The sequence below is a fragment of the Scophthalmus maximus genome, chromosome 6, assembly GCF_022379125.1.
Source record: "Scophthalmus maximus strain ysfricsl-2021 chromosome 6, ASM2237912v1, whole genome shotgun sequence".
In the NCBI taxonomy this organism is placed as follows: Eukaryota; Metazoa; Chordata; class Actinopteri; order Pleuronectiformes; family Scophthalmidae; genus Scophthalmus; species Scophthalmus maximus.
In genome coordinates this window covers 10644807-10669084 of record NC_061520.1, presented here as the reverse complement: position 1 = coordinate 10669084, position 24278 = coordinate 10644807, and the positions used below count along the sequence as shown (strand labels likewise).

General features: G+C 41.8%; 3 protein-coding genes across 4 annotated transcripts; 1 reads left to right on the top strand and 2 right to left on the bottom strand.

The window, feature by feature from the left end:
* Window positions 1-2538: 2538 nt before the first annotated feature.
* Window positions 2539-9864, bottom strand: prxl2b (peroxiredoxin like 2B). The gene is made up of 7 exons (XM_035632650.2): window positions 9708-9864; window positions 9057-9261; window positions 8764-8815; window positions 8379-8442; window positions 8211-8286; window positions 5633-5751; window positions 2539-2905 (listed from the first exon to the last, which is right to left on the bottom strand). The coding sequence occupies exons 1-7, from the start codon at window positions 9768-9770 to the stop codon at window positions 2879-2881; spliced, it is 606 nt and encodes a 201-aa protein (XP_035488543.2). The 5' UTR covers window positions 9771-9864; the 3' UTR covers window positions 2539-2878.
* A 1938-nt stretch (window positions 9865-11802) lies between these two features.
* slc45a1 (solute carrier family 45 member 1) lies at window positions 11803-18466 on the top strand. Of its 2 annotated transcripts, XM_035632086.2 has the most exons (10): window positions 11803-11958; window positions 12520-12960; window positions 13045-13137; window positions 13499-13723; window positions 13924-14804; window positions 14897-15050; window positions 15164-15340; window positions 15453-15658; window positions 16259-16484; window positions 17663-18466. In XM_035632086.2, exons 2-10 carry the CDS (start codon window positions 12540-12542, stop codon window positions 17689-17691), a joined length of 2412 nt encoding a protein of 803 aa, XP_035487979.2. In that variant the 5' UTR covers window positions 11803-11958; window positions 12520-12539; the 3' UTR covers window positions 17692-18466. The 2 variants fall into 2 exon arrangements, with proteins under 2 accessions (XP_035487979.2, XP_047188809.1); XM_047332853.1 differs by having other exon boundaries at window positions 16259-18466.
* A 314-nt stretch (window positions 18467-18780) lies between these two features.
* Window positions 18781-21560, bottom strand: si:ch211-222l21.1 (prothymosin alpha). The gene is made up of 5 exons (XM_035632087.2): window positions 21344-21560; window positions 20535-20717; window positions 20055-20124; window positions 19764-19837; window positions 18781-19676 (listed from the first exon to the last, which is right to left on the bottom strand). Exons 1-5 carry the CDS (start codon window positions 21392-21394, stop codon window positions 19605-19607), a joined length of 450 nt encoding a protein of 149 aa, XP_035487980.2. The 5' UTR covers window positions 21395-21560; the 3' UTR covers window positions 18781-19604.
* Between the last annotated feature and the right edge of the window lie 2718 nt (window positions 21561-24278).

The following is a 24278-nucleotide window of genomic DNA, read 5'->3' as shown; positions in this document are numbered from 1 at the left end:
TGATTGTAGGCCGAGGCTCACTGCGATGGCCGTGGTCACACGTGTAATGTTGCTCAAATACTCACCTGACTTAGTTGGCTGCTCACATTGTTTTCATTTGTTTCTCATTTCCATAGTTTGATTCATTTGCAGTCAACCACATTCAATGAATTAACACTTTATTTTCTTTTACAATATTCCTTTGTCCTAGTCTGTTCAATTAATCATTTGTTCCTTTGTCTCTGAGTTACTGTGAGGAGGGCAGGTCACTTCCTGGTTTTGCAGAAGATGGGCTTTGGGCTCGAACAAGGTGATTGGGCTAAACCATATGCTGCCGTATCATGGGGGGTTTTTCGGATTTAGTTGGTTCGGCTCTGTATTTAGTTGAAGTTGGCGTCCATCTTGTCTTCACCTTGTGTATTATTTGGTTTGGCCCAACCAGGGCCAAATATTTGTTCCCCCATATGTTATTCTGATCTGTTTTTTTCAGTTAATGCCTCCTTCATACTACATCACGTGCAGTCTTGTAATAACGAGGCTTGCAGTCGTTGTGCTGTTCAGACCACGAGACTCGCCTGCGACGGCGGGTCATTCACCACACGATCCTTCACCACCTGGAGAAATGTCTCCAAAGTAAGTTCTGTCACGAAAACAGGAAAAGTGCGCGAAACAGGAATTGTTTGCTAGTCACTCTCACGGTGGACGTCGAAAAAAGTGTGTTAAATGTATCGCGGAAGGCTCTTATGTTGAAGGGGCCGGACACCGGAAGTAGTTTGTTTTGTTGCGCGTCGACGGAGAGAAGAAACTCGACGTTGATTTGTTGGCCTCCTTTACAGGGATATATTGTTCAATTGTTGCTTTATATTGACCAAAAACTCAGTTAAAACAGTTAAATGAAGCCCATGTTACAATTTAAGGGAATTCATTTACATTTAAGCAAGTGACAGTCATCAAATAAATAGTCAATGAAGTCAATGGTTATGAACTAACACTTATGATTGGGGACCCTGATGATGACCGATCTGGTGGAAAGCAGCAGAAAAAGCTGTAAACCTCCAGTTGGGACTGATATCTCAAAACACTAATTCTCAAGAATATACTATTACTCGAGGGAAAAAAAGTCACTGTACATTGAGAGTGATGTGATTCATAAAGTGTCCGTTCATGCCCATTTTGGCCATGTCCTCTTGTCCGACCCAGAGTTACAGATGTTTCTGGTAAGACTTTTGGAAAGAAATCAGATAATAATTCAAGTAAAAACCATAATTTTAATTTAGCAGGCAGAGATGTCAGATGAAAGAGATGAATATCTGATTAGAAAATTAAGAGTAATTGAAGTGGCTGCAAAATACATGCCAGAAGGACTTTCCTTCTACGCAAGGGCTCATTAGAGTATAGCTAAATAATTCCTTTGTTCCCCAAGTCTAAGTTAAATCTATTAAACTCTTATTCTCTTGGAAATATCACTATATCAGAAGATGTGAAAATTCAACTCTTACTTGCACGGCGACCCTATCGTTTACCCCTGAATTCAAGATCGCCCTCAAATCTTTGGGATGCAAGCAAGGCATGTTCCAGACTAAATCATATATCTGATGATGAAAAGCGCTCGTCCCTGAACATCTTACTCACTTAAAAAGCCGAAAAGACATAACATTTATTCTGCAACAAACCAAGAGAATACACAGGATGCTGATGCAAAAGCAGATGCAGAGAACATAAACAAGGTGATCGAATGATATTTTAGTCAGCTATATAAAAGTGAACAACTAGTCTACTTTTTTTCCCCGAATCCAAGTTGACTTATCTATAGGCCTAAAGAGGAAAACACTTAATAAAACACTAACAGCAGGAAGTCAAGGGAGCTCTGAATTCCCTACAAGCAGCCAAAGCACCAGGCCCGGATGAGCTGTGCGGTGAATTCTCCAAAGAATTTAAATCCTTACTAATACGACCGTTGCATAATGACTCCTTGAGGAATGGTTTTCTTCCCAGATTGCCAACAGAGGCCGATATCAGCTTTATTCTTCAAAAGGAGGAAGGCTGATGATGATTGGGCTTCCTACAGGCCTGTAGACCTTTTGAATAAAGATTCTTAGCAAGGGCCTTATATACGAACATACGTGTTTAATTCTTGACGTTGAGCTGAACAGGGATCACTTAATAATAGACAACCTGTATGTGTGTGTCTGCTGTTTGAGCTGCAAGAAGTACAAAATTTAAAGGAGACAGACCACTTTCCCAGATTCCAGCCTCAGAGATGCTTCTGTATATCCTTGCTTAATGTGCAAGAAAATAAATTAATGAAAAGGATCTACTGCAAACTCCCAACAACAGGTGGTTGACATATATGAATTTTTGATATAGTACGTATAGCCGCTTTTCCCTTCCCTCTAATGTGTTATATAGTTTTTTTTTATACAGGGAACACCTGTAAATACCTGAAAACAAGATATCCCATGTATCCATATGTATTTGTATTGCGTTGTCATCATTTGTTATAATTGTGCAAATTTTTAATAAATGTCAGAGTATAAAAAAGACAAAAACTGAAGCCAATTAATGATGTTAAACTTTAGTTACAATTAAATACATACATAGATATATTTTTTGAAGTGTAATGAATCACTTTAATCAGTAAGTGTTAGGTAAGTAGCATTTTTTAAATTTCACAAAATTAAAATAAGGAAATCACAATATTATAATATCATAATATTATATTAATACAAAAAAGTTTTTTTTAATCATTAAGGTAATTTCAGCTTTCACTGTAGACAATATCATCATAAATCATATTGTCACAAAGACTGACAATTATGGCAGTTATTTTGAATGATGTTCCACTTCCCAAGTCTCCATCTCAGGTTGTTCGTTGCTCAGGTACCATGAGACGCCGTCATCATCGTGTACAAACATCATCGTTACACTGCGAGAGAAAGTACAGAGGTTAAATATGCAAATAATGAGCTTGAACAATTTTATTTAAAAATAACAATATAGGGCGCTTGATGAAAAAGATTTATTCAAACTTCAGGTGTAAGTCCAATTACTGGCAGTCAAGCTAATGCGCCACAAATCTAGTTTGTGATTCAATGTTGATGCCAAACGCCTTAATTACAGATTACGATGTGGAAACTTTGAGTGTGGTTCACTTGGCAGAGGGAGAAATATCCTCTACTGATAAATTACAGATTTTTCCAACTAGTACTAAACAAAAGCACAAAGTGGTCATGATGTATCTGCTGTAGGTTGATAAGGGTCTTAATCAATATTGTGATTCAATAAAAGCTTGTACTCTCAATGGAAACAAACTTAGTCTCCCATTTATAATTTTTTATATTATTATTATCATTTTTAACATATATACCAATCACAGCCATCCACACATTTAATCATGTGTTTCTCCAGTTAGTGTTTCAATTTAAAAAATGTTTCGATAAGACACCACTCCCAAAAATGAATCGACAACTATTAAATAATTGCTTAACTGTTCAGGCAAAATGATCAATTGATTAATCAGGAAAATGATTATTCAATTTTAGGACCATAAAAAGTTGCAGCCTTAATTTACTGTTAATGCTAAATTTCCATTAAACAAACCTTCCATACTGCAAGTTACATATGGGTGATATGAACTGAACAGTTAACAGATAACTGTTATACAAGTTTTATTATGAAAGAGTCATATAACCAAAGATAGAATTAACAAATTTTCGTGCCTGATCAAATTTTTTCTATGGACCGTGTCTATGAAACTTTAATTTCCAACTTTAATTTTCTTTTAATGGTTTATTGGACTGAGATAAAAACACTACTCTGTATGGGATTGATTTAGCAGAGCATAGTTAGCATCATTTTCCATTCTCCATTGAGGTCAAAACACTCCAACTTCATAATTTCATACCTAGAATGCTGAAGTAAAACATGCATGTTTTGCCTTCACACAGCGAAGGAATCCCCATTCAAACGAGGGATGTTGTGCTTAGGTGATTCCGGCTCTGTCCACTAAAAGACCATGAAGCCCAGTGTCACGGTCTGTAACATGTTTCAGCAAGAAAACTTTGAATTCAAAACTAGTTAATGACTCGACGTCTTCGCTCCATTAAAAAACGTTTAAACCTTTTCAGGGCCTGTTCCTTCCACACACACGTCAGCTACCTTGTGACTCGTGGTGGTTTTTCTGCAACTTTTTTGATACTCGGGGGAAAAACAAGGTTGATTCTGTTCCTTCGCTGCGGAGATGAAATCCGCTGGTCTTCAGACAGGTCATGGGAAAGTCTACTGAACTATATTGCAATAGCTCAGACATGGTGGGTGCCGTGGGAGGCGAGCAACAAAGTCGGGGGGGGACGGGTGTCGAAGACCAAGTGCTGGATGTCATTGACATGCCGAAAGCCCTGATTCATCATCACAGGAAAGACCGCCCCAGCAATTTGATTCTGGGGCTCTGTATTGGATTGTAGTTCCTATTTTACAATCTATCATATACTGACACCACAGAAACAGAATAATTCACATGTTGTGATGAGTCGTAATCAATATTGAACAACGTTGACCCATCTTTCATTTAAAATGACACTGTGCACGTTAAGATTCAAAGCTCCTCGTAGCTTCTTCCATAATGTTGAAACTAAAACTAGCACAATCCATCTCAGATAACAAAATCTGTCTTTTGTGTGTTGCTTGATATTAACAGTGATTGGTGGCATGTTTAAAGTATTAATTTCTCCATGATCTACTCGAAATGTAATGCAGGGAGCAAGCTAATGGTCTTTCTGAAAAGTTGTATAATCACTTCTGTTTACGTTTGAATAATATTTTTTACGAAACGAGGTACAGACTGAGATCATCCCTGAAGTTTGAAAGATTTCAGGGGTTACAACGCAGGCGCTAACGGGCCATGAAGATTGTGTAATACATGTGAAATTGTGTGTGAAGAGGCTGATCTGATGCATGTGTCACTACTGACGTAAAACAAGAGTCTGCTGAAAGAACCTGACGAACAGATCAGTCCATTGTGCGTCAATGGACAAAATTATATCATTTGCATCTATTTTGTACAACCCTTCGCTAAACAGCTCATAAAAAAAATTAGAAGTAAGGATACACTGAAAATTAAAATTGTTGGCTGAAACCGGAAATAATGTCACACTCGGCCTGAGGCCGAATACCAAATGCGATTTTCCACAAGAAACTTTGTGCTGCGAGAAAGGGGATGACGTCTGCCACAGATGCGTCAGATGAACTTATCTCCTTCTGTTAGCTGATCAAAGGGGGCAAGTAGAGAGAGAATGTTCTTGTATGCTGTGAATATCGCGGGCAGATCATAAGCTATTTTTGAGTCATTCTCCGACACTTAAATGCTTCCACACCGCCGACACGCACCTCATTCCACGCTGGTTGCTATTTGATATTGTATTGTGGCTGGTATTTTATAATCTATCATATACTGACACCACAGAACCAGAATAATTCACGATTGTGTCATATATTGCGTCGTTATTCAGCTTTTTTTTTTGCTATTTTCGGCCGAATAATTTCGGTTGCTGAACATTCGCTGCATCCCTAATTATAAGTTAAAGAAGGCAGATAAAGAAAACAGTGGAGATAAATGAGAATCATAACAACACTTCATTATCATTGGATGTCTTACCACTGGCCTCTGTCCTTCTGTTACTCTGGCTGAAATACCCAAAGCCTTGGAAATATCCTCTAGAGCGATGTGGTCTCCAGGTGAATCCTGGATGAAGTGCAGCAGAACCTTTTCTCCACCTTTTCAGAGCAAAACATGTTGAGAAATTAGAATAAAAACAAGCAGCTCGTCAACTTGAACCAATCCAATAAGAGCTGTTTGACAAATTTGTTTTAGCAAACTGGCTACGCAGTCTGACATATAAAAGCAATAACATTAATAATAAGCAGCACAAACTTCAATTCAATATTTAACACAGACTACATTTCCAGGTGCAATTGGCATAATAAAATACTAATAAAATCTAAATAAATTAATGGTAGAATTAGAAAAAGGTACAATCCTTGAAAAAATGTCCAATGCAGTCTGGTTTCACTTCAAAACTTCTATTTATTAACTAACTCCATCCTTTTTTTCTTTTTAATTGTGTTTTTTTTGTTGGCGTTATTACGTATATTTTTTCTGCTCTATAATTCACCGTAAAATTCATATTGATTGACAACTGTAAGTATGATTATTATATTATGCAAGGAAATGTAAAATTGTGTGAATTCTGGGACTACAATCAAGTATATACATAAATATGGGGCAAGAACTATGGATTGGTACAGAAACCCAGTGCTAAATTATTCATCATAATTAGAATTTGGAATTGTTACGGTCCAACACTATCGATTCTGCTCTCGATACTGGATACATTGAGGAAATACTTATTTCATCTATATACAATTTATGTGTTTCTTAAACATTTCTTTATGATGCATTTTTACTGTTCCCAATCCAGAAGAGAAATCTCTATCTAAGGATTTACGTTATGGGGACCCTTTTGTCCCCATGTGTAAACAGATTTAGGTCCCCACAACATAAGTAATACCTGTACCACATATGATAATGACAACACTCTGTCTTTTGTATAAGGGCCGAAGCACGAGCAACGGAGGTCCATCACATACAGGCGGAGAAATGCAGTTTTCTATGGTTTAGCTCGTAGTGACCTTGTGGTTTGAAGCGTTTAGGTAACTAAATGGTTAAAAGTGACTGTTGTTATGCGTGTGTTCATAAATTCAATTCTCAGTTTCACGCTCGGATCACATGGCGATGTGGGCGCTGCAGGCGAACTACTGCACAGTCAGAGTAAAATAGCAAGTTGGTCAAAACATTGGGATTAAAAAGGTAAAAAGCCATGATTTTTAAAACTGAGGAGTCAGACAGGACAGGATGACTTTGTACTCTACTCCCCCCTGCAGATTCCTCTGCAGCAGGTCATGTTGCCATACCGAACCATAAAACGATCTACCAGTACACTCAGAGAAAGAGTTGACATGCTATATGTAACTGGACTGTAGCTTTTGTCTTTTCTTACAGTTTTCAGACCATGTTTGGACATTTCTACAAAACTTAAAAAGATGAACGAGTGAAGACCATCTGTTTAAATGCCTCATACAGAAGAGTATGAGGCATTTAAACATTAGAAATGCAGAGAATAAAGTCAAAACGTCACAAGTAAATTCAACCCAAATCACAGATAATTTTTTTCATTTCCAGAATCCAGTCGAAATGTTGAAAATAAGTATCAAAAATATAGACAGCTCCTCTGGTCCATCAGATCCGGTCAGAAGAGCGACTAACAGCCGTGTGAGCTGCCACTGTTTCATCTTTCCAAGCTTGTGAGGTTTCTCCTCCTGGACTGACACAATCTCTTCAAAGACCTAATTACTACACTGTGTTTATGAGTTTAAAGAGAATTTCCTTGTTCCTAAAACTGATTCTGGAGAACAATTTCACCAATTCATCTACACAAGGCATTTTGTGGAGGCAGTCACATGCACCAACTTTCACAGTTTCATATATTCTTTGATTTTAATCTAGAAATTTAAAGTTTATTCTGGAAATGCAATTTTCTTTCTTTAAGAAATCTCTTATTTAGTTTGACTTTCCTCAACATTTCACTATTTTCTCGAAATGCAAAATGCGGGGAAAAAATCTTCCTCTTCATATATTTGTTTCTTATGCCTGGCCATAATACTTTTCAATAATTTCATGAACTAGATGATTTTAATGTAGTGGTAACTTTAATAACATTCTTCCGAAAAAATCCTTGACCTTGAGTTATTTAAATATGTTATGTAGTAAATAATTCTGGCTAAGCTACGTCACCAGGTTAGAAAATCCTCTGCTACATGCAGATGAATTAATCCAACGCTATAACCAAATTCTATATTTGCAAATTTTAATTTAATTTGCACATTTTAATTTATTTAAATATCCTTTTCTACTTTTGTGTACAAAAAATAAAGTAGCAGTAAAAGCAATGAATCTCTGACCACACATGCCTGATGCAACACAGCACTGCCCTCTAGAGGAGAGAGTGCAAAACTGCTATTTCTATTAATTTATTGGCAAACTTCAGAACCCTTCTCATTGGACACGTTCCCTCAGATCCTCTGATTAGGAGCCATCATTGTTTTTGTCATAAACTATTACCACTTCACATGACATACCCTAATCAATATCCCCCTCTGGTGTATATTAATTGTACCTTTGGCAACGATAAGCATGCCGCCGCTCTGCAGCAGATCTCCGGAGAAGTTTCCCTGGATTCCTTCTGCACTGGCCTGAGCACAGAAAAAACAACAACACTTGCTTTCATGCATGTGACCACAACACGAAATACTGTGTCAACCCTGAGGACATGACCACGATCTACCTTAGCAGCTGCATCTCGTACTTTCTTCCCCAAAGCGGCAGGAACCACACTTAAGGCTGTGTACCTGCGTGGGAGAATAACATTTAATCATATCATAAACATATAATTATCAATTAATTATTTCCTTAGTCTTTAAAATATAAAACAAAATTTTCAGCTTACAACTGTACAGAAATCTAATCCTCACATTTGAAAATTGGCTGTATTTGGCTTGTCAACATTAGAAATGACAACAAAAAAACCACTTGATTATCACAATTGATTAACTGTTGATTGATTGATTAATCTACTGGTTGTTGCAGCTCTAAAAATTGAATTAAGGTTAAAACTAGTCGTCTTCGATGTATGAAGTTTAACCACGTCATGGAACATTGACTGTGCTCACCTCTTGAAGCCCAAATCCTTGTAGCTTTTCTTTTGCTCGTCCACGTAAATGGCTAAAAGAGAATATGATCCATGATTATTCACAACATTATACGAGAGAGATGGGCTCAGTGACGTCCGAGTCATGGTGGCACGTCACATCTCTCTGTTGTAAACGTTCAGGGGTGAAAGGTCGACAAAGTTCAGATAGAGAAAAAGACTTTTAATGGAAACGTGTGTCAGGATGTGTCACAACCGGACGACAAGACAAAACATTTCATTTTGTATAAGAAGTGTATAAGTACTGCTGCTTACATCCTTTAAAAAACCCTTTCTCCTTGAACTCCTTCAGCCCAAACTCCTCTGGTCCCACGCCGACCAGTGCCACGCCGCCGGCTCGCAGGTCCGGCTCCAGCTTGCTGATCTCTGACGCCGTCCACCGACACACCTGACAGCCGAACCGCCGCAGGAAGAACAAGACCACGGGCTGGTGCTGCCACAGGGACTGGAGCTCCACACTCTGACACATAGAAAGAGAGGGGGGGAATTAAGTATTTTTTCATATTTTTGAATTCATATTTTTTTTTGTGATTGATTAATCTGTTGATTATTTTTCATAGTTTATAGTTGTATTGATATAAGAGATGATGGAAACAAGAAGTTCTCCACATCGGGATAATCCATCTTGAACCAGAGGGTTCTGATGTGTGCTGCTGGTCGCTTGTACTAATTAGTATCTGTTTTCCTGTGAATTCATGCATCTATAGATTCACACATTCCTATATGAATCACGATATGAATACTGTTCACATGGATCCCATCGGGTCATCATTATGTCACACCGGAGGCGTCGTTTCACAGCCATTAGCTCAGGGTGGCTCTCAGCAGGAAGCACAGACCTCCACGGGGAAACGAAATCACACTTCACTGACGCACATTTCATAAGACAATAACTTCATAACTCACCTCTTCGCTGTCGGAGCTCTTCAGCAAGTTCTTTCCAACGCGAGCGAGGTCGACGTTTGCCATTTTTCTTAGGACGAGCAAAGTGGACGCCGGAAGTAGCCCCGGTGTGAAATATATATAATCGTAAAGAGTTCAGTGTTACGCCCATAACACAACAGTTGCAGAACGGCATCCTGATACGCCCACTTTTTGCCGCCCGTCCAATCGGATTCCGTTGCTGCTGGACGGTCAGCCAATCACGGCGCACGTTGCACAGAACTGAGGCGGGGTGACTTTAAACACGAGGATTTCGCCGCTACAATCAAACCCCCCTTTTATTTTTCTAAGAGTCGTTATTCAAGAGCTCTACTGTCTGTTTTCTCACGCCTGACAGCAACTGCTCTGTCAGTTTTGAATCAATGAATTCAAAGAGTGTTTGAAAGGATTCCGTTTTTTCATAATGCAGGTTGCATAAGGTTTGGTTTTTACAGGCCAGGTCAAAGTTAATAGGATTTATGACCTGGCCTTTGCTCTCCCTTCTTCCTGTCTGATATGCGCCTGCTGTTTGTCTCCCAGTAACCTTTGGAAAAAGACAGATTTGTCTGCTTTAATTTCACTTACTGCACCTTTTATTCAAACTATTTCAGCTGAATGTTTTTCATTCACTGCCACTTTAGACTTCCCTTCATTTTCAAAGGTAACATCTGTATTCATCAGTGTTTTTACAGGTCAAACCTATAGCTAATTGCTTTGAACATCAATTTAAACACTCAATAAAAACATATGTTTTCATTAGCCAAAGGAAGAATCCTTCAACGAAAAGAGAAAAACACAAAACATTGTTTTATTAGTTCAGTGACAAGGAATTCATTACATCATAATCATACCTTAGAGACTGCTCTTGTAACCAGCTGTACAACCTGCAGGGCAAATTATTTAACTACAAGTCAATTAGACCGGCTGAGCCTGCTATCGGAGGAGGCCCTGGAATCATTTCAGTGTTTCTAAAGGGACCGGCCCATCCTAATACAGCTAATGAAATAATGTAATTGGTCTACTCAGAAAACTACTGTCAACTTCATATTGAGTATTTATGTGCATGTGCTCAAATCTTGATTGTGGCACATCTGTGTATAACATATTCACCCCTGACTATAGATATATATATCTTGTGTATTGTTAGATATGTTTTAATGAAAATTCAATCTAGAACCTACAGTACAAAAAGTTACTGACATGCACTAATTTAGAGTGTCATGTGACACCATCCATCCATCCATCCATGATGTTGTTGGCACTGGAAAAATGAAAGAATAGTTTAATGTAAAAATGGTGGAATCTTTTCACAAAAATCACACAAAATAAAACCATCAAAATCAACAAAAAACGAAACAAATTAATATTGGGAAAAAAGGGCTACAAAGAGCTCAGACGTGCAGCCTCACAACAATAACCTGCCTCCCTCAGTCTCGCTGAACTGAAGCCCAACATCTGCTCAGGTGACCATTAGGTGGGTCTGTCGTCCGGTTGTGTCGCGCTTTTTACCACTATGACATCCTGACACGTTTCCATTAGAAAAATTTGGTCCATTATTAAGTGTTTTTCTCTATCTGAACTTTGTCGACCTTTCAGCCCTGAACATATACAACAGAAAGATGTGACGTGCCACCATGACTCGGACGTCACTGAGCCCATCGCTCTCGTCTACAGTAGACACTGTTGTCTTGTAAGGCAACACAAGCTGCAAAAGTTGAAAACCACTGGTTTAATCTTATTATACTATAGTTACCATAAGTGGTTTATGTTAAAAAAAAAATGGAATCTGATCTTAATCTATCCATCAGATAAAGACTAGTGAGTAAAAAGTATGATGTTTTCCCTTATATACCTTATACTTAATCTGTTCATTACATTCAACCATCATCTATCCATCATCCATCAACTGTGCAATTGGATGTGCAGATAGACAGACGTGAGGACAGACAGACATATAGATGGACAGATGTTTTTTCGCAGTGGGGACTGTCCGTGGTGCTGATGTTGCAGGGAGGGGCGTGACGTAACGGGACAGACCGGGAGGAAGAGGCGAGGGGGGGTAGAAGAGGGGGAAGGCAAAGGGACGGAGGATGCATCGGGGGGGGGGATGACTGCATCAAAGAGCAAAAAACATACAAACTCAAAAGAAAGAAAGCCCCAATCATGACTCCTGTAAATCATAGAGGCCGCGCCTTGTACATTGTTCCGCAATACATGACGAGCCGCCCCCGCTAAGGTAATTATCATCTTTCACCATCCATTTCTGCACGTCGTCTCCATCCTCCGACGCGGCCGAGCCGATCGCGTGGTCGCCACCTTTAGAGACAGACGTGAACTCGAGTAAAAACATCGTGTCTCGTCAGATAAATACACATTTAAAGAAAAGAGGTGACCGATCGGACACGCGGCTACAAGTAGGATTCGCATTGGTCAAATGTTTGATTTGCATTCGAGGGATTGTGACACGGCGTGCGTGTTAATATCTAGTGAGCCATCGTCTTTGAGCCTCCGGCGGCTCCATTGTGTCCGATCTGTGCCTTCTCCATGAAAAATTAAAATGGATTCAGGCTTCACGAGAGCGGTGCCGCATACTGCATGTAGCCCGCCATGCGGCGCACATGGGCTTTGCGCACAACACTAACATGCGCATTGGTTGCGGTGCGTCGTGCCCATCGCTGCCGCCTGCCGATGACTGCAGTGTCTTGTGGTGACCTCTAATATGAAGGAATCAACCCCAGAACAAGTTCTGGCCGCATGTCTGACTTTGACCCGGACGTCACCCTTTCTTGTGCTGCAGTGTAGGCTGGCCTGAGAGAGATGTCATCTCCGGGCATGGGCACCCCCACTGACCCCCTCTTGGCCAGTCCGGGAGGGAGGTTATCCACGGCCCAGGAGGGTCTATGGAGGAGCTCACTCCCCAAAACCGCCAGCTTCCCGACGTCCACCACTCGGCACCTCAGTCACCGGGCGAACAACTTCCAAAGACAGCCAAAGCGCCGGAAGCTGATAAGACCTTCTCCACCCCCGCCGCCCAACACGCCCTGTCCTCTGGACCAGCTGGACCTCAGTGAACTTCCTCCGAGGCGAACCTTCCAGGAGCTACTCTTCAACGGCTGCGTCCTGTTTGGTATTGAATTTAGCTACGCCATGGAAACGGCGTACGTGACGCCCGTCCTCCTGCAGATGGGTCTGCCTGATCAATTCTACAGTTTGGTTTGGTTTATTAGCCCCATACTAGGTAAGTGAACAGCCGGTGGGAAAGCAATACTCTTGCTGCACATCAGTGTAAAGTCTAACTCTCTCCTCTGTCTTTGACGTAAAGGATTCCTCGTTCAGCCTCTCTTGGGAGCTTGGAGTGATCGATGTACATCCCGCTTTGGTCGAAGGAGACCTTTTATATTTGCCTTGGCCATAGGTAAGAAATGTTAAGAGAGGACAGAGTAGAGCGACCTGCAAGCGACATTTTAAAAAGGCAAATTAAAATCATAGCAGCAGAGGCCACAATATTGAGACTTTTAGTCCATAAGATGAAGAAAAAACCCCCACAAAAAACTCTGCTGACTTTGCTTCCCACACTGCAACTTGACAGCATCTTTCATCAGACTTTTTTGTACCTGGTAAATAACCACACATTTCAATCTCAGTTTCTAACATTAGATTTCTGTGTTGTAGCTTCCAAGTCCCAGCTGGAAGCATCCCCCCCCCCTTTGGCAAAATGTCTGTTGAACTTTCATTTGGACTTTTAAAACGTTATTTTGCTTTTCCTCCTGTTTCAGGGGCTTTGCTTGGTCTAACCCTGGTGCTGAATGGACGGGACATTGGAAGTGCTCTGGATGACACAGCTTCAAATCACAAGTGGGGAATTGTCCTGACGGTGTGCGGCGTGGTGCTGATGGACTTCAGTGCTGATTCGGCCGACAACCCGAGCCATGCCTACATGATGGATGTATGCAGCCCAGAAGACCAGGATCGGGGGTTGAACATCCATGCACTGCTGGCAGGTAAGAAAACACTTGACATGGTTACAAATACATGTCAACGTCATTGTTATACAACATTTTATAGGATAGAACTATTTATATTATTTATTCAGGACAAGACAGGGGAAAACCAGAGGATACATTTTGCTTGAAGAAATCATGATCTATTGGGAAAAGGTTAAATACAAAGTTGTTTTTTCGTCACTCTGTCACTTTTACAGGACTAGGAGGTGGATTTGGCTACATAGTGGGCGGCATCAACTGGGACCAGACACAGTTTGGCCGGTCGATGGGAGGTCAACTGCGGGTCATATTCATGTTCACGAGTGTCACTTTGGTGTTCGCCACAATCATGACTCTGTTGAGTATCCCCGAACGGCCGTTACCAAAGAGCCAGCCAAACAAAAACTCCAGCAAAAACCATTTGAAGAGCCCCAGTCTTCCTCTTCCTCCCTCTCCACCTGTTGCCCCCGGATCCACGTTTGGACTGGATGAGGAAGATGAGGATGCTCTTTACAGCTACAATATCTCAACATCTCGCGCTCCTGACCCACTGGCCCATTCTTGCAGTGCCAATGCATGCCTCTGTCCTGGCCTCAGTAGCCCCATATCGCCACTGAGCCCCCTCACTCCAAAGTATGGCAGCTTTATAAGTAGGGACACCTCACTTACGGGCATCAATGAGTTTGCCTCCTCATTAGGAACCTCCTATATAGACAGTGTGCTCATAGACTGCTATACAGGTCAGCATACGCCCCAAGCCCTAGCCCCTAACTCCACCACCGCACCACCGCCTCCAGGGGACTCCCCTCTTCCTGAGGGGTTCACACAGGGGACAGGGAGTCATCCTGTAGGACAGACCCTGGCTGATGTGGCATCTCATCCGGCTGGAGGAGCTCCGGATGCAGAAGTGCCCCAGCGCGAGGGAGATGCACAATCCCACGCGGCATCTCAGGTCACAGCTGGAGCCGGGTCACATCGGGGGTCCAATGCTGGTATCCTGAAGCGACCCCAGAGTCTTGCACTGATCGAGGAGCCCATGGAAACACAGATAGTTGGGCTGGAGAACGGACGCAGGAGAACAGTGACCTTCAGCCAGCAGGTCAGACACATATTTTGAGAACGACAAAAGCGATTCAGTAGCCAACAAGTCATTTTTCAACACTATGCCTGTCTATTTTCTGTCTGACGAAGGTTGCAAACATTTTGCTGAATGGGGTGCGCTATGAGAGTGATCTGAGTGAGAACGTCGGGACGGGAGAATCCCAATTGTCACTGAAGCTGCTGTGTATAGCCATCTACAGGATGCCTCCCTCCCTGCGGAGTTTATGCACTAATCATTTTTTGGGTGAGAGGAATCCTTTACGTTTCAATTTAGTTTTGTGCAACATCTTTAAAGCCGCCTGTTTTAGTATTTCAAATGAAGTGAGTTAATGGGCTTTGCTCCTCTCGGTGCTATAGGCTGGCTGTCCTTTGAAGGCATGCTGCTCTTCTACACCGACTTCATGGGGGAGGTTGTGTTCAAAGGAGACCCCAAAGCACCCCACGACTCGGAGGCTTACCAACGCTACAATGCTGGCGTAAGCATGGGCTGCTGGGGCATGTGCATCTATGCATTCAGTGCTGCTTTCTACTCAGGTAAACTACACTCCATCACATCATGACTGTGGATTATTTCAAAAGATTTGTCTCCCCAGCTGCTTTTACATTTCCTCTCTCTGTGTCTCTCCGTTTCCCCTTAAACTTGCAGCCATATTGGAGAAACTCGAGGAGCGTTTCTCTCTTCGCACTCTGTATTTTTTCGCCTACCTGGCGTTTGGTCTGGGCACCGGCCTGGCCACATTGTCCACCAACCTCTACGTGGTACTCTCTCTCTGTGTCACCTACGGGGTGCTCTTCTCCTCTCTATGCACGCTGCCTTACTCTCTACTGTGTGAATACTACCAGAGCCCACAGGTCAGTCTCTAGTATTTGAAAAAAACACACAAGTCTTATGTGATTACCTGATGGTATTTTTTAAAACTTAAAGGAATACTTCAATTGTTGGGGAAATGTGCTTATTCACAATCTTGCCAAGAGTTAGATGAGAAGACTGAAACCCACTCTCATATCGGTGTGCTAAATATGATATGATATGATATGTAACTACAGCCAGGAGCTAGCTGAGCTTAAAGATAACACAATCCACCTCCCACCCCATAGGCTCATTCATTTACATTATCAATCTCAATACCCATACACAAAGTGAAGTGTAGAAATGACACATTGTGGTTTTATGGGTCTTTTGAGTTGTTCTGTTTCTTCAGCTGTAGAGATTCATGGCCAGCTGATTTTTGTTACTTTAACCTCACATAGCCAAGTTAACGTTTTCCCTGTTCCAGTATGTGAGCTTATCGAATGCTGATGGTTGCTTCATATTTAATGTATGCACATAAAAGTGGTATCAATCCTACCATCTAACTCTCTTACTTCAAATAATGAAAAAACGCCTTTTGTTGTTGTGATGTACTTCAGATTTAGCATATAGCTTGACTTTTTTCCTTGTACGTCCCTCAGTTTTGTGGCTCGTCAGAGGAAGGGACCAAACGAGGGATGGGGGTGGACATCTCTCTGCTCAGCTGCCAGTACTTCCTGGCTCAGATCCTGGTCTCTGTGGCGATGGGACCTCTGACCTCACTGGTGGGTGGGGCCCAGGGAGTGATGTACTTTGCAAGCCTGATGTCGTTCGTGGGCTGCCTGTACTCCTCTCTCTGCATGGTGTACCAGCTGCCCCCCCCTGAGGGTGAGCCCCCCGATAGCGAGACCCAGCCACTGTTGGTGCACATTTAGAAAAGCCTCTTAATTCACCTTTACCTCACATTCACATTCACACACACACACTCGTACACACACTCGCGCCGAGCAACGGCGCAAGTGTGTTGACCTTCCCACCACTGATAGGGCAAACGCACTGTACATCCTGCCGCACACTGTACAGCACAACGCCATATGTTGTTTCACGCTAATCAGCACCGCTCTTCTCAGAGCTAGACAGACAGACAGACAGACATTGGCCACTGCTCTATCATGTGTATACATGACCAGTGTGCCCATACAGTGTGTGTGCCCATGCATCCTTTTTCCTAACTTTTGCAAAAGAATGTGCGACCTTTTTGAATGAGGTGTGGGACGACTGGATTTATTTGTCGGTGTGTGTGAGAGAGAGTGAGACTGTGTGTGACTTTGTTGATTATAGTTCTTGTGTGAGACTCTTTGTTGTAAAATCATCTTTTCTTGCCTCTAAATTGTGTCAATCACTACACACAGGCTAACCTCAGCTTTCCCCTCTTTATCTTCCTTTATCAGTTGCCTAACGTCTGCATGAGCTGCAATATAATGTTTTGTTTTGGGTCACACGGCCAAGGGAATGTCTACCTGCCTGTTCCTCTGAGTTGGCGTACTTGCATCGCACCTCGAGCAGGATTTTTCTGACTAAACGAATGTGCTGCCAGTGAACACTCATTATTAACACTCACTATTGCTCTTTAGGCATAATTTAGCGAACACATACTTGATATTTACGTGAAGCTGAACAGTGCTTAATCACAGTTGCGGTCTTGAAGGGCTTTGCATTATTTCAACTGCCAGTAGAAACTAAAACTTTCCACACGATCCAGTCATTATGTGACTATTCTATCCCCACATTTCCCTTTTTTTTGTGCTGGGTGACGCTTAATCAAGCCCCATGTTATCAGTACAATGACAATAAATTCCCTGATCAGCACAGAGCCACGACTAATAGGATGACACACACTAACACACGCTTGTACACAAACTTTCCAAAAAACAAAACCACAGATAAATGTGTACTGGTGGCAGATTCTGTCTGGGCCCTCACTAAGCCATGGGCAGCTCAGTGAGCTGTCGCCCTTCTCCTGGCCATGCCATTGTAATAATGACAGTGATTCTTGTCATTATCAGGAAGAGGAGAAGTTGAAACTGGGGTGTGAATCAGCATTCAGTCGGAAACCGAACAAAACTGAAGAACAGCAAACAGGGAGAAGATTCATGTGAACTATGGGTTAAACCTGAAGGTGGACAACAGTGAAAGAAAGGACTGGGGGGTGGGGGGTTCACAGAGCCAGCAGCAAGTACTTATTGTCATCATTAGGGCGCATGCTCAAGGGAGTAGGCTTCTGCTCCACCACCCTCCGCCCATCCACTTGGTATAGTGATGACCTTACATTTGTTGGCCACGTTCCTCACAGGAAAGTATCACACTTCATTCCCTTCCCATCCAAAAAAAAAGGAAGCCATCTCCATAAGCACAATGGTACATGTCATTTATTTTGTACATGTTTTGTGCCATGGCAAACTGCTTTGTCTGTTCGGCCTCGACAGAAACCAGGCCTCGATTCAGGGCTGTAACATAGAGGTAGACTTTAGTATACAACCTGTTTTAAAGCCTTTCGTTGTGACGTTGACTGGCTCACACATCCGAGTGCCCCGACATTGTGGTGCCAGTCGTGATCGCTGCCTCTGCAGAATGTCAATAATTGGCTGTGATCAAAGCCTAAAGACTGACTGGATGCACGCCATGTCAATGTTTCTGAGGAAACTGCAATTGTATGGATCATGCGGTTGCAGATTGCTTGAAAAACCGGGGGAAAAAAAACATTGAGTATTTGTGTTATATGATTCCACGTATTGCTCAATATTTGCAGTGTTACTGTAAAAGCTACATTTATTCAGGGTTCAGTTCAAACTAAAATGATCGTTTTTCCATTTTGGACTCCTGTGTCAATTATTGTGATTTCCTTACAAACCCAAAACAGTTGACTTGAGCAAAAATATGTTCTGCAAGTCTTTGCTTACACCACATGGGGGAGCTAAGAGACACAAGACCACAATCCATTGATTCCTAGCACACTTTCCATTTACCAAGTGAGTGTGACTATTCCTGCATCTTCCTGTATCTAAGCCAGCCATTTTCCATGTAGAGAAAAATTGGGTCAAGTGACATCACCAACTTAAAAGATGGTTTTAAAAAGGCACTGCTGTGCTATAAACAGGTAACACACACACACACACACAATAGATTCTTAAGTAAAAAGACAATTTATTTGTTAATCAGAATATACAAAGCAGTGGCTGAAGTAACCGAATGTCATTCTGGTTCTGAAAAAGGCAGTCTTGGGACACAAGAACTGGGCTACCCAGCCAATAACATAACTCGTTGAAGACGTAAGAAAAACAAAAGTATAAATGGTACAAATTTGCGTGGAATGCATACAGAACAAATGACCAAAGCGTTAAGATTTAAGAGGGGTTAATTAACATTGCAAAATCCTGCCTCCATAAAACAGAGTCAAGCAGCCTTATCATCGGGGCACAAGACAGAGCCCCTTAATTCATTTGCACCATCTGTTATGTTAACAGGGCGTCCGAGCTAAGGATTAACCAGCAGCTCAACACAAAAAAGGTATGCCTCAACTAATAATGCTAACAAGTGTCTATTAGCCCCTGCTTAAAACTTATCTTTGGTCCCTTTAGTGAATCTGAGAGGTCAACATGAGCCTTAGAGGTGAGCAGCTGCCTGTAAGTACGAATCATCTGGTCAGCACTGACATAGAGATTGTGCTTCTAACATACCGATATAAAACCTCAAAAATGAAATAAACTGATCTCGCGGTGTGGCCCAATTTGTACAAGTAGAAAAAAAGCTCATTTTAAAGACCAATAAATAACATTTCATAAAAAAAAGGATGCAGGGCCACTTTTGTTTCAGGACTCCAGTGCAATGTGGTAACATGGGAGCAAACGAAAAGAAATATCTCTCTCAAAGATACAGAAAGCACAAGCTCTACACTATGATAATGACCAGGCCGGAAAGACAGTGCTGCAAAACAAGAAGAGCAGAAATCTAAGCCTCCACTTCTGCCTCTTTTGAATCTCCATTTTCCTCCGTCTTCTGTTTCTTTATCTCCACCTTTTCCTGGTGAAAAAAAAAAAATTTGAATGCATTAGTTCCCCGGATTAGTCAACACATATGGAAAGACACATGATCAAATTGAATGCCCACCTCGTCCTCTTCAGCTGCACGCTTCACCGGCTCTGCGTCGGTCTCCTCAGCAGGGGGCGCCTCCTCTGCCTTACCTGTAAGGACAGTTGTCACTTGAGAAAATACATCCTTCACTTTAAAATGTAATTAAAGCAAAAAGTCGGAGAAGAAAAAAATACTCGTACCAAGTTAACAGCAAAATTTAACGTTAAAAGTCAAGGACACAAAGGGCAACAACATCGGGACGGTAAATCTGCAACTGTTTGCATGTAGTTTTTTAATATTTTACTGAAAACAAATATTTAAACATACCATCTCCATTCTTGTGTTCCTCCTCTGCTGCTGGTGGTTTTTCCACTTTGTCGCTGTGATCAGCACCATTCTGAAATGGGAGGGAAATGTCAGTCTTTCATAGTGTGTGGACAATAACCATATGCACAATATTTCAAACCGAGAGAGAGAGAGAGAGAGAGACAAAAAAAAATCAAAGCATGCAGCATAGTTGGAATAATCCTCCCAGAAATAATGCATCTACAGAATCCTCTGGGGACACTTGGTTGTATGGAGGCTCTCATTACCTCCCCAGAGGATTAGCCACCGAGCTCTGGGGAAGAAAGAAGCCAATGGAGACATGCGAGGGGGCTTTGCTAACTAACATCTGTGCCATTTCACGACCCAAACAAAGCGCAGTGTGTGGGGCAGCTGAGGGGGGGGGGGGGGGGGGCGCGACACCTGCATGATGACGGCTGCTAAGACAAAAGGCCATGAGGCTCGTCCTCGTCTCCAACTCACTGTGCCATTGGCAGGTGCGTCTCCGTTGTCGGTCTTCTTCGTCTTCTCCTCCTCCTCCTCCTCCTCCTTCTCCACCTCCTCCTCCTCCTTCTTCTTCTTCTCCTCCTCCACCACCACCACCACCTCCTTCTTCTTCGTCGTCGTCGTCTCCTTCACTTCTACTTCTTTCTTCTCTTTCAGCTCCTACAAAATAAAAGCACACCCCCTTTAATCGACGTTACGCTTTGGCACGCAGAGTTTTATTCTGAAAGTGCCCTTTTAAACCGCGTCTCATTGGAAAGAAATCTCAGTCACAGTATCTGTAGTTGACTCGAATGCAGCGGATTGTGTTTTAAATACTAATGTGGGAGGTTTTCCTGCTGTTATCAGCTGCCGGTAACGTAACGTGGCCGTTACTCTGGCTTCCCGCCCACAGCAGCAGCTCCGCTTCACCACTTGTGCCGCTTCCACCGCTTTGTCTGCTCAACAGCGCATTTTCTCTTCTCTTCACTACACCACATCACACGCGTTTGATTTAAAAAAAAAAAAAAAAACAGAATATTAAGCTCACAGTATTTCCTTTTCCCCCCGGACAAGACATATTTCAAGTTACCATATAATTTCTCCCCAATTATTGTTTCAACTTACACGAAGTAACGTAACGTTTTGCAACGACCGTCGACTAAAAATAAAATGAAAAACACTGTTTTTTGACCCGAGCTTCCTTAACCAGTGGTGAACACAAACAATTCAACTTTTGAAAATTAAAGTTCCCAAAAATCTTTTTTCCACACGACGGTCAACCAGAAGGAGAAGTGAATGAAACGCACCTTGACTGTAACCTCTGTGGTAGCGGTTTTGTCAACAGCTGTGTCGGCCATGGTTGATTTTCTTTTTTCTTTTTCTTTTTAATTAATTGAGATAATTATATTCCTGTTTGAGGAAGCGGCGTCTTGTCTTGTTCTCCTCGCCTTCGTGTGGACGGTCTGGAGGCGCTGAGGGAGGAATGATGTCTGACCGGCTCCGCTTTTTCTCCCGACCTCGTTGAAAGTCTACTCTCGTTGGCGACAAGCGGCTCGAGGCCGCACGCGATTGGACGACGTCGAACGCCGGAGCACGCGATTGGACGAAACACTCTGTCACTCTCGACTGCACGCCCCGCCCACTGAAAATCTCCGCGTCGATTGGCCAATGTTTTTAAAACGCTGCACTCTTTTTTTCTCCCACTACCCATCAGTTTGATTTTTCACCTGCATTTCGAACAATGAATGTATTAAGGAAGTGGCTTGTTGTTTAAATTATAATAATAATTATTATTAATATTACGGACTCAGCTGACGACGGATTATTTTTTGTAGGCGGTTTGTAAAAGTTTATAAGGACGTGTCTGTCCGCGGATTGCCGTCTTTTGTCTTAGCAGCCTCTCTTTGCAGAGATGAGGTGTCAAATTACAAGAAAGAAAAAAAAGACCAATGTGACGATGTGAAAACCATGCGGCCACTCCTCCTTTTCTAAATTTATCATTTGCAACGAAATGTGGTCGTGCTCTCGAGCGCTTACACTTTCACTTTTCACAAGACCCTGCTCAATTGAAACATGAAACATCATGTAACAGTGCGACGTGTAAATCGATTGTGCACATTACATGTAGGCATTCACAAGATGATTTCATTACCCTGGGAGTTAGGCATCATTGTACAAATTTTAAGAAATATTGTCATACTTGAGACATTATGATAGATTTAAAATTGGCCATTGATTAATCGTATTTGTGAATGGAAAAATGTGTCACAGATTCTTGGATTATTACACGGTGGAATGAAATCAGTGAGCTCAATCAGTAAGGGGCACTAGTTATCTGGTTCAGAATATAATTTATACAAGGGAAAGAAATCACGTGTCTGGCATCAAACAGATAAACCCAGCAATAAATGTGTTGCTTTGTGAGTCTATCAGAAACAGTAATAGGGTGTGGTGTGTGGCAATGTAAGTATGTCTGCATACAGTATTGTTTGAAAATGTAAACAGTATGACTTAAGTTAGCTATTCTTATTGATCCATTAAAGGCAAAAATATTTTTTTATTGAGGATTTTTTTTACTTAACTGAGAGAGTACAATTTTCCAAAACTGGCGAGGGGCTGACCACGATGCAAATTTAAGGTCAAGTCTAAATTGAAATGGACAGACGTGATCTTGCTTTAGGCAGTAATATGAGCAAATGAAAAAAGAAAAATTGCAGACACACAATGATGGAACTATAGTTTGCCAGACCTCACATGCAGAACTGAAATGCTTCTACACATGGTCACTAATTCACATTTCAGGCTTAGCTTATTCATATGATTTAAACATTATATTTCTCCACACCTATGGTCTGATGCCTCAAACAAGTTGTTTTTCTTCCCCCTCACAAGTTCACGGTGTCGTCTCTGCATGCATGCACGCACGCACACACGCATCCAACTGTCAAACCAGAGGAAGTGACAAGACACCACTCTGTGGTCCCTGAGCCCTTAACTCTAAGACTGCATCTGGTCAGGCAGACATATTTTGATCAAACATCTAATCAACACATTTGTGCCATCGCGCTGACCTGCAATTCAATTCCTCAAGTTTCAAACGACACATGGTAATTTGACCTCAATCACACTTTCATCAAACTGTTGTTATCATATTGTTGTCAGAGGAACAATGTAATTTCCATGTGTTTTAATTCTAATACACAAAACATAAGTTACCCACGCTGCACAGATGACATCACTTTGGTTTGAATTTCATTTTTATTTCTATACAGTTTTGCGAATGTTTGTCCCCTGAACTTGTCCCAGCACACCCAAAGATGATATCTTGACACAAGTATTTCTTCAGCCTCTAATTTAAGGGAATCTAAAAACCTAATTCTGTCCTTCATCTGTTGTCTTCTCCTCGCCATGCCAGCATTCGAGCCTCAGGGCCCTCTTTAGTCATTCACCTCACATTCAGCTGAAATTTAATTATGAAGACTGTAATTTCATGCAGAGATCAAAGGGTTGTGTCAGTGTACTAGATGGTTACCTAAAGATTTATATTTTTGTTTTACACAAGAATTCTTTTCACTAATTTTGAATCTGTTGCTGATAATCCCTGGTAACGATACCAATATGTGAAAATGTTGCTGGTTTGAATTTATCTACCAAAGCCTTACATATATCATGCGAGAGACCAAAAAGAAAAAAAGTTGCAGTGACCAATGAACAACAGGTCAGCTAAAGTGTGTGCTTGCAAATAAATGCACAAAGCAGCGTGAGAGACTTTCATTATGTCACTGCACACGAAGACAAGGCCTCATCTGGATAATGCATGTTACCCTTTTTTTGTTTGGGAAATGAAGACCATGTGGAGACTGCAGAGCACTGGAGCAGACATCCAGTCTCTGCAGTCTGCTGTGAGTCCATGAGCAGAACTGTGGGGCAGACTAAAAGGCAGCAGAAGGCATTACTCACCCTTATTTCTGTAACTGGAAAATGGGAGCAATCAGATAGAGGGGGAGTGTTTGTGAGATCATTTCCTGCCTTCCCCCCCCTCGCATTTGCCTACCTCAACATGTTTCCATGTGCCACCGATCTGTTACAAAGCAAAAAAGAAGAAAAAAATATCTGCACGTGTGCGGCCTGTTTCTTCTACAGGTGAAAAAGTAGGGAATAAAAAAGTTGCGACAAGTAGGGGCAGTCAGGGAAAACGTCGTAAAGGAGCCACAATTTGTGTGGTGATTTTTGCAGACGTAT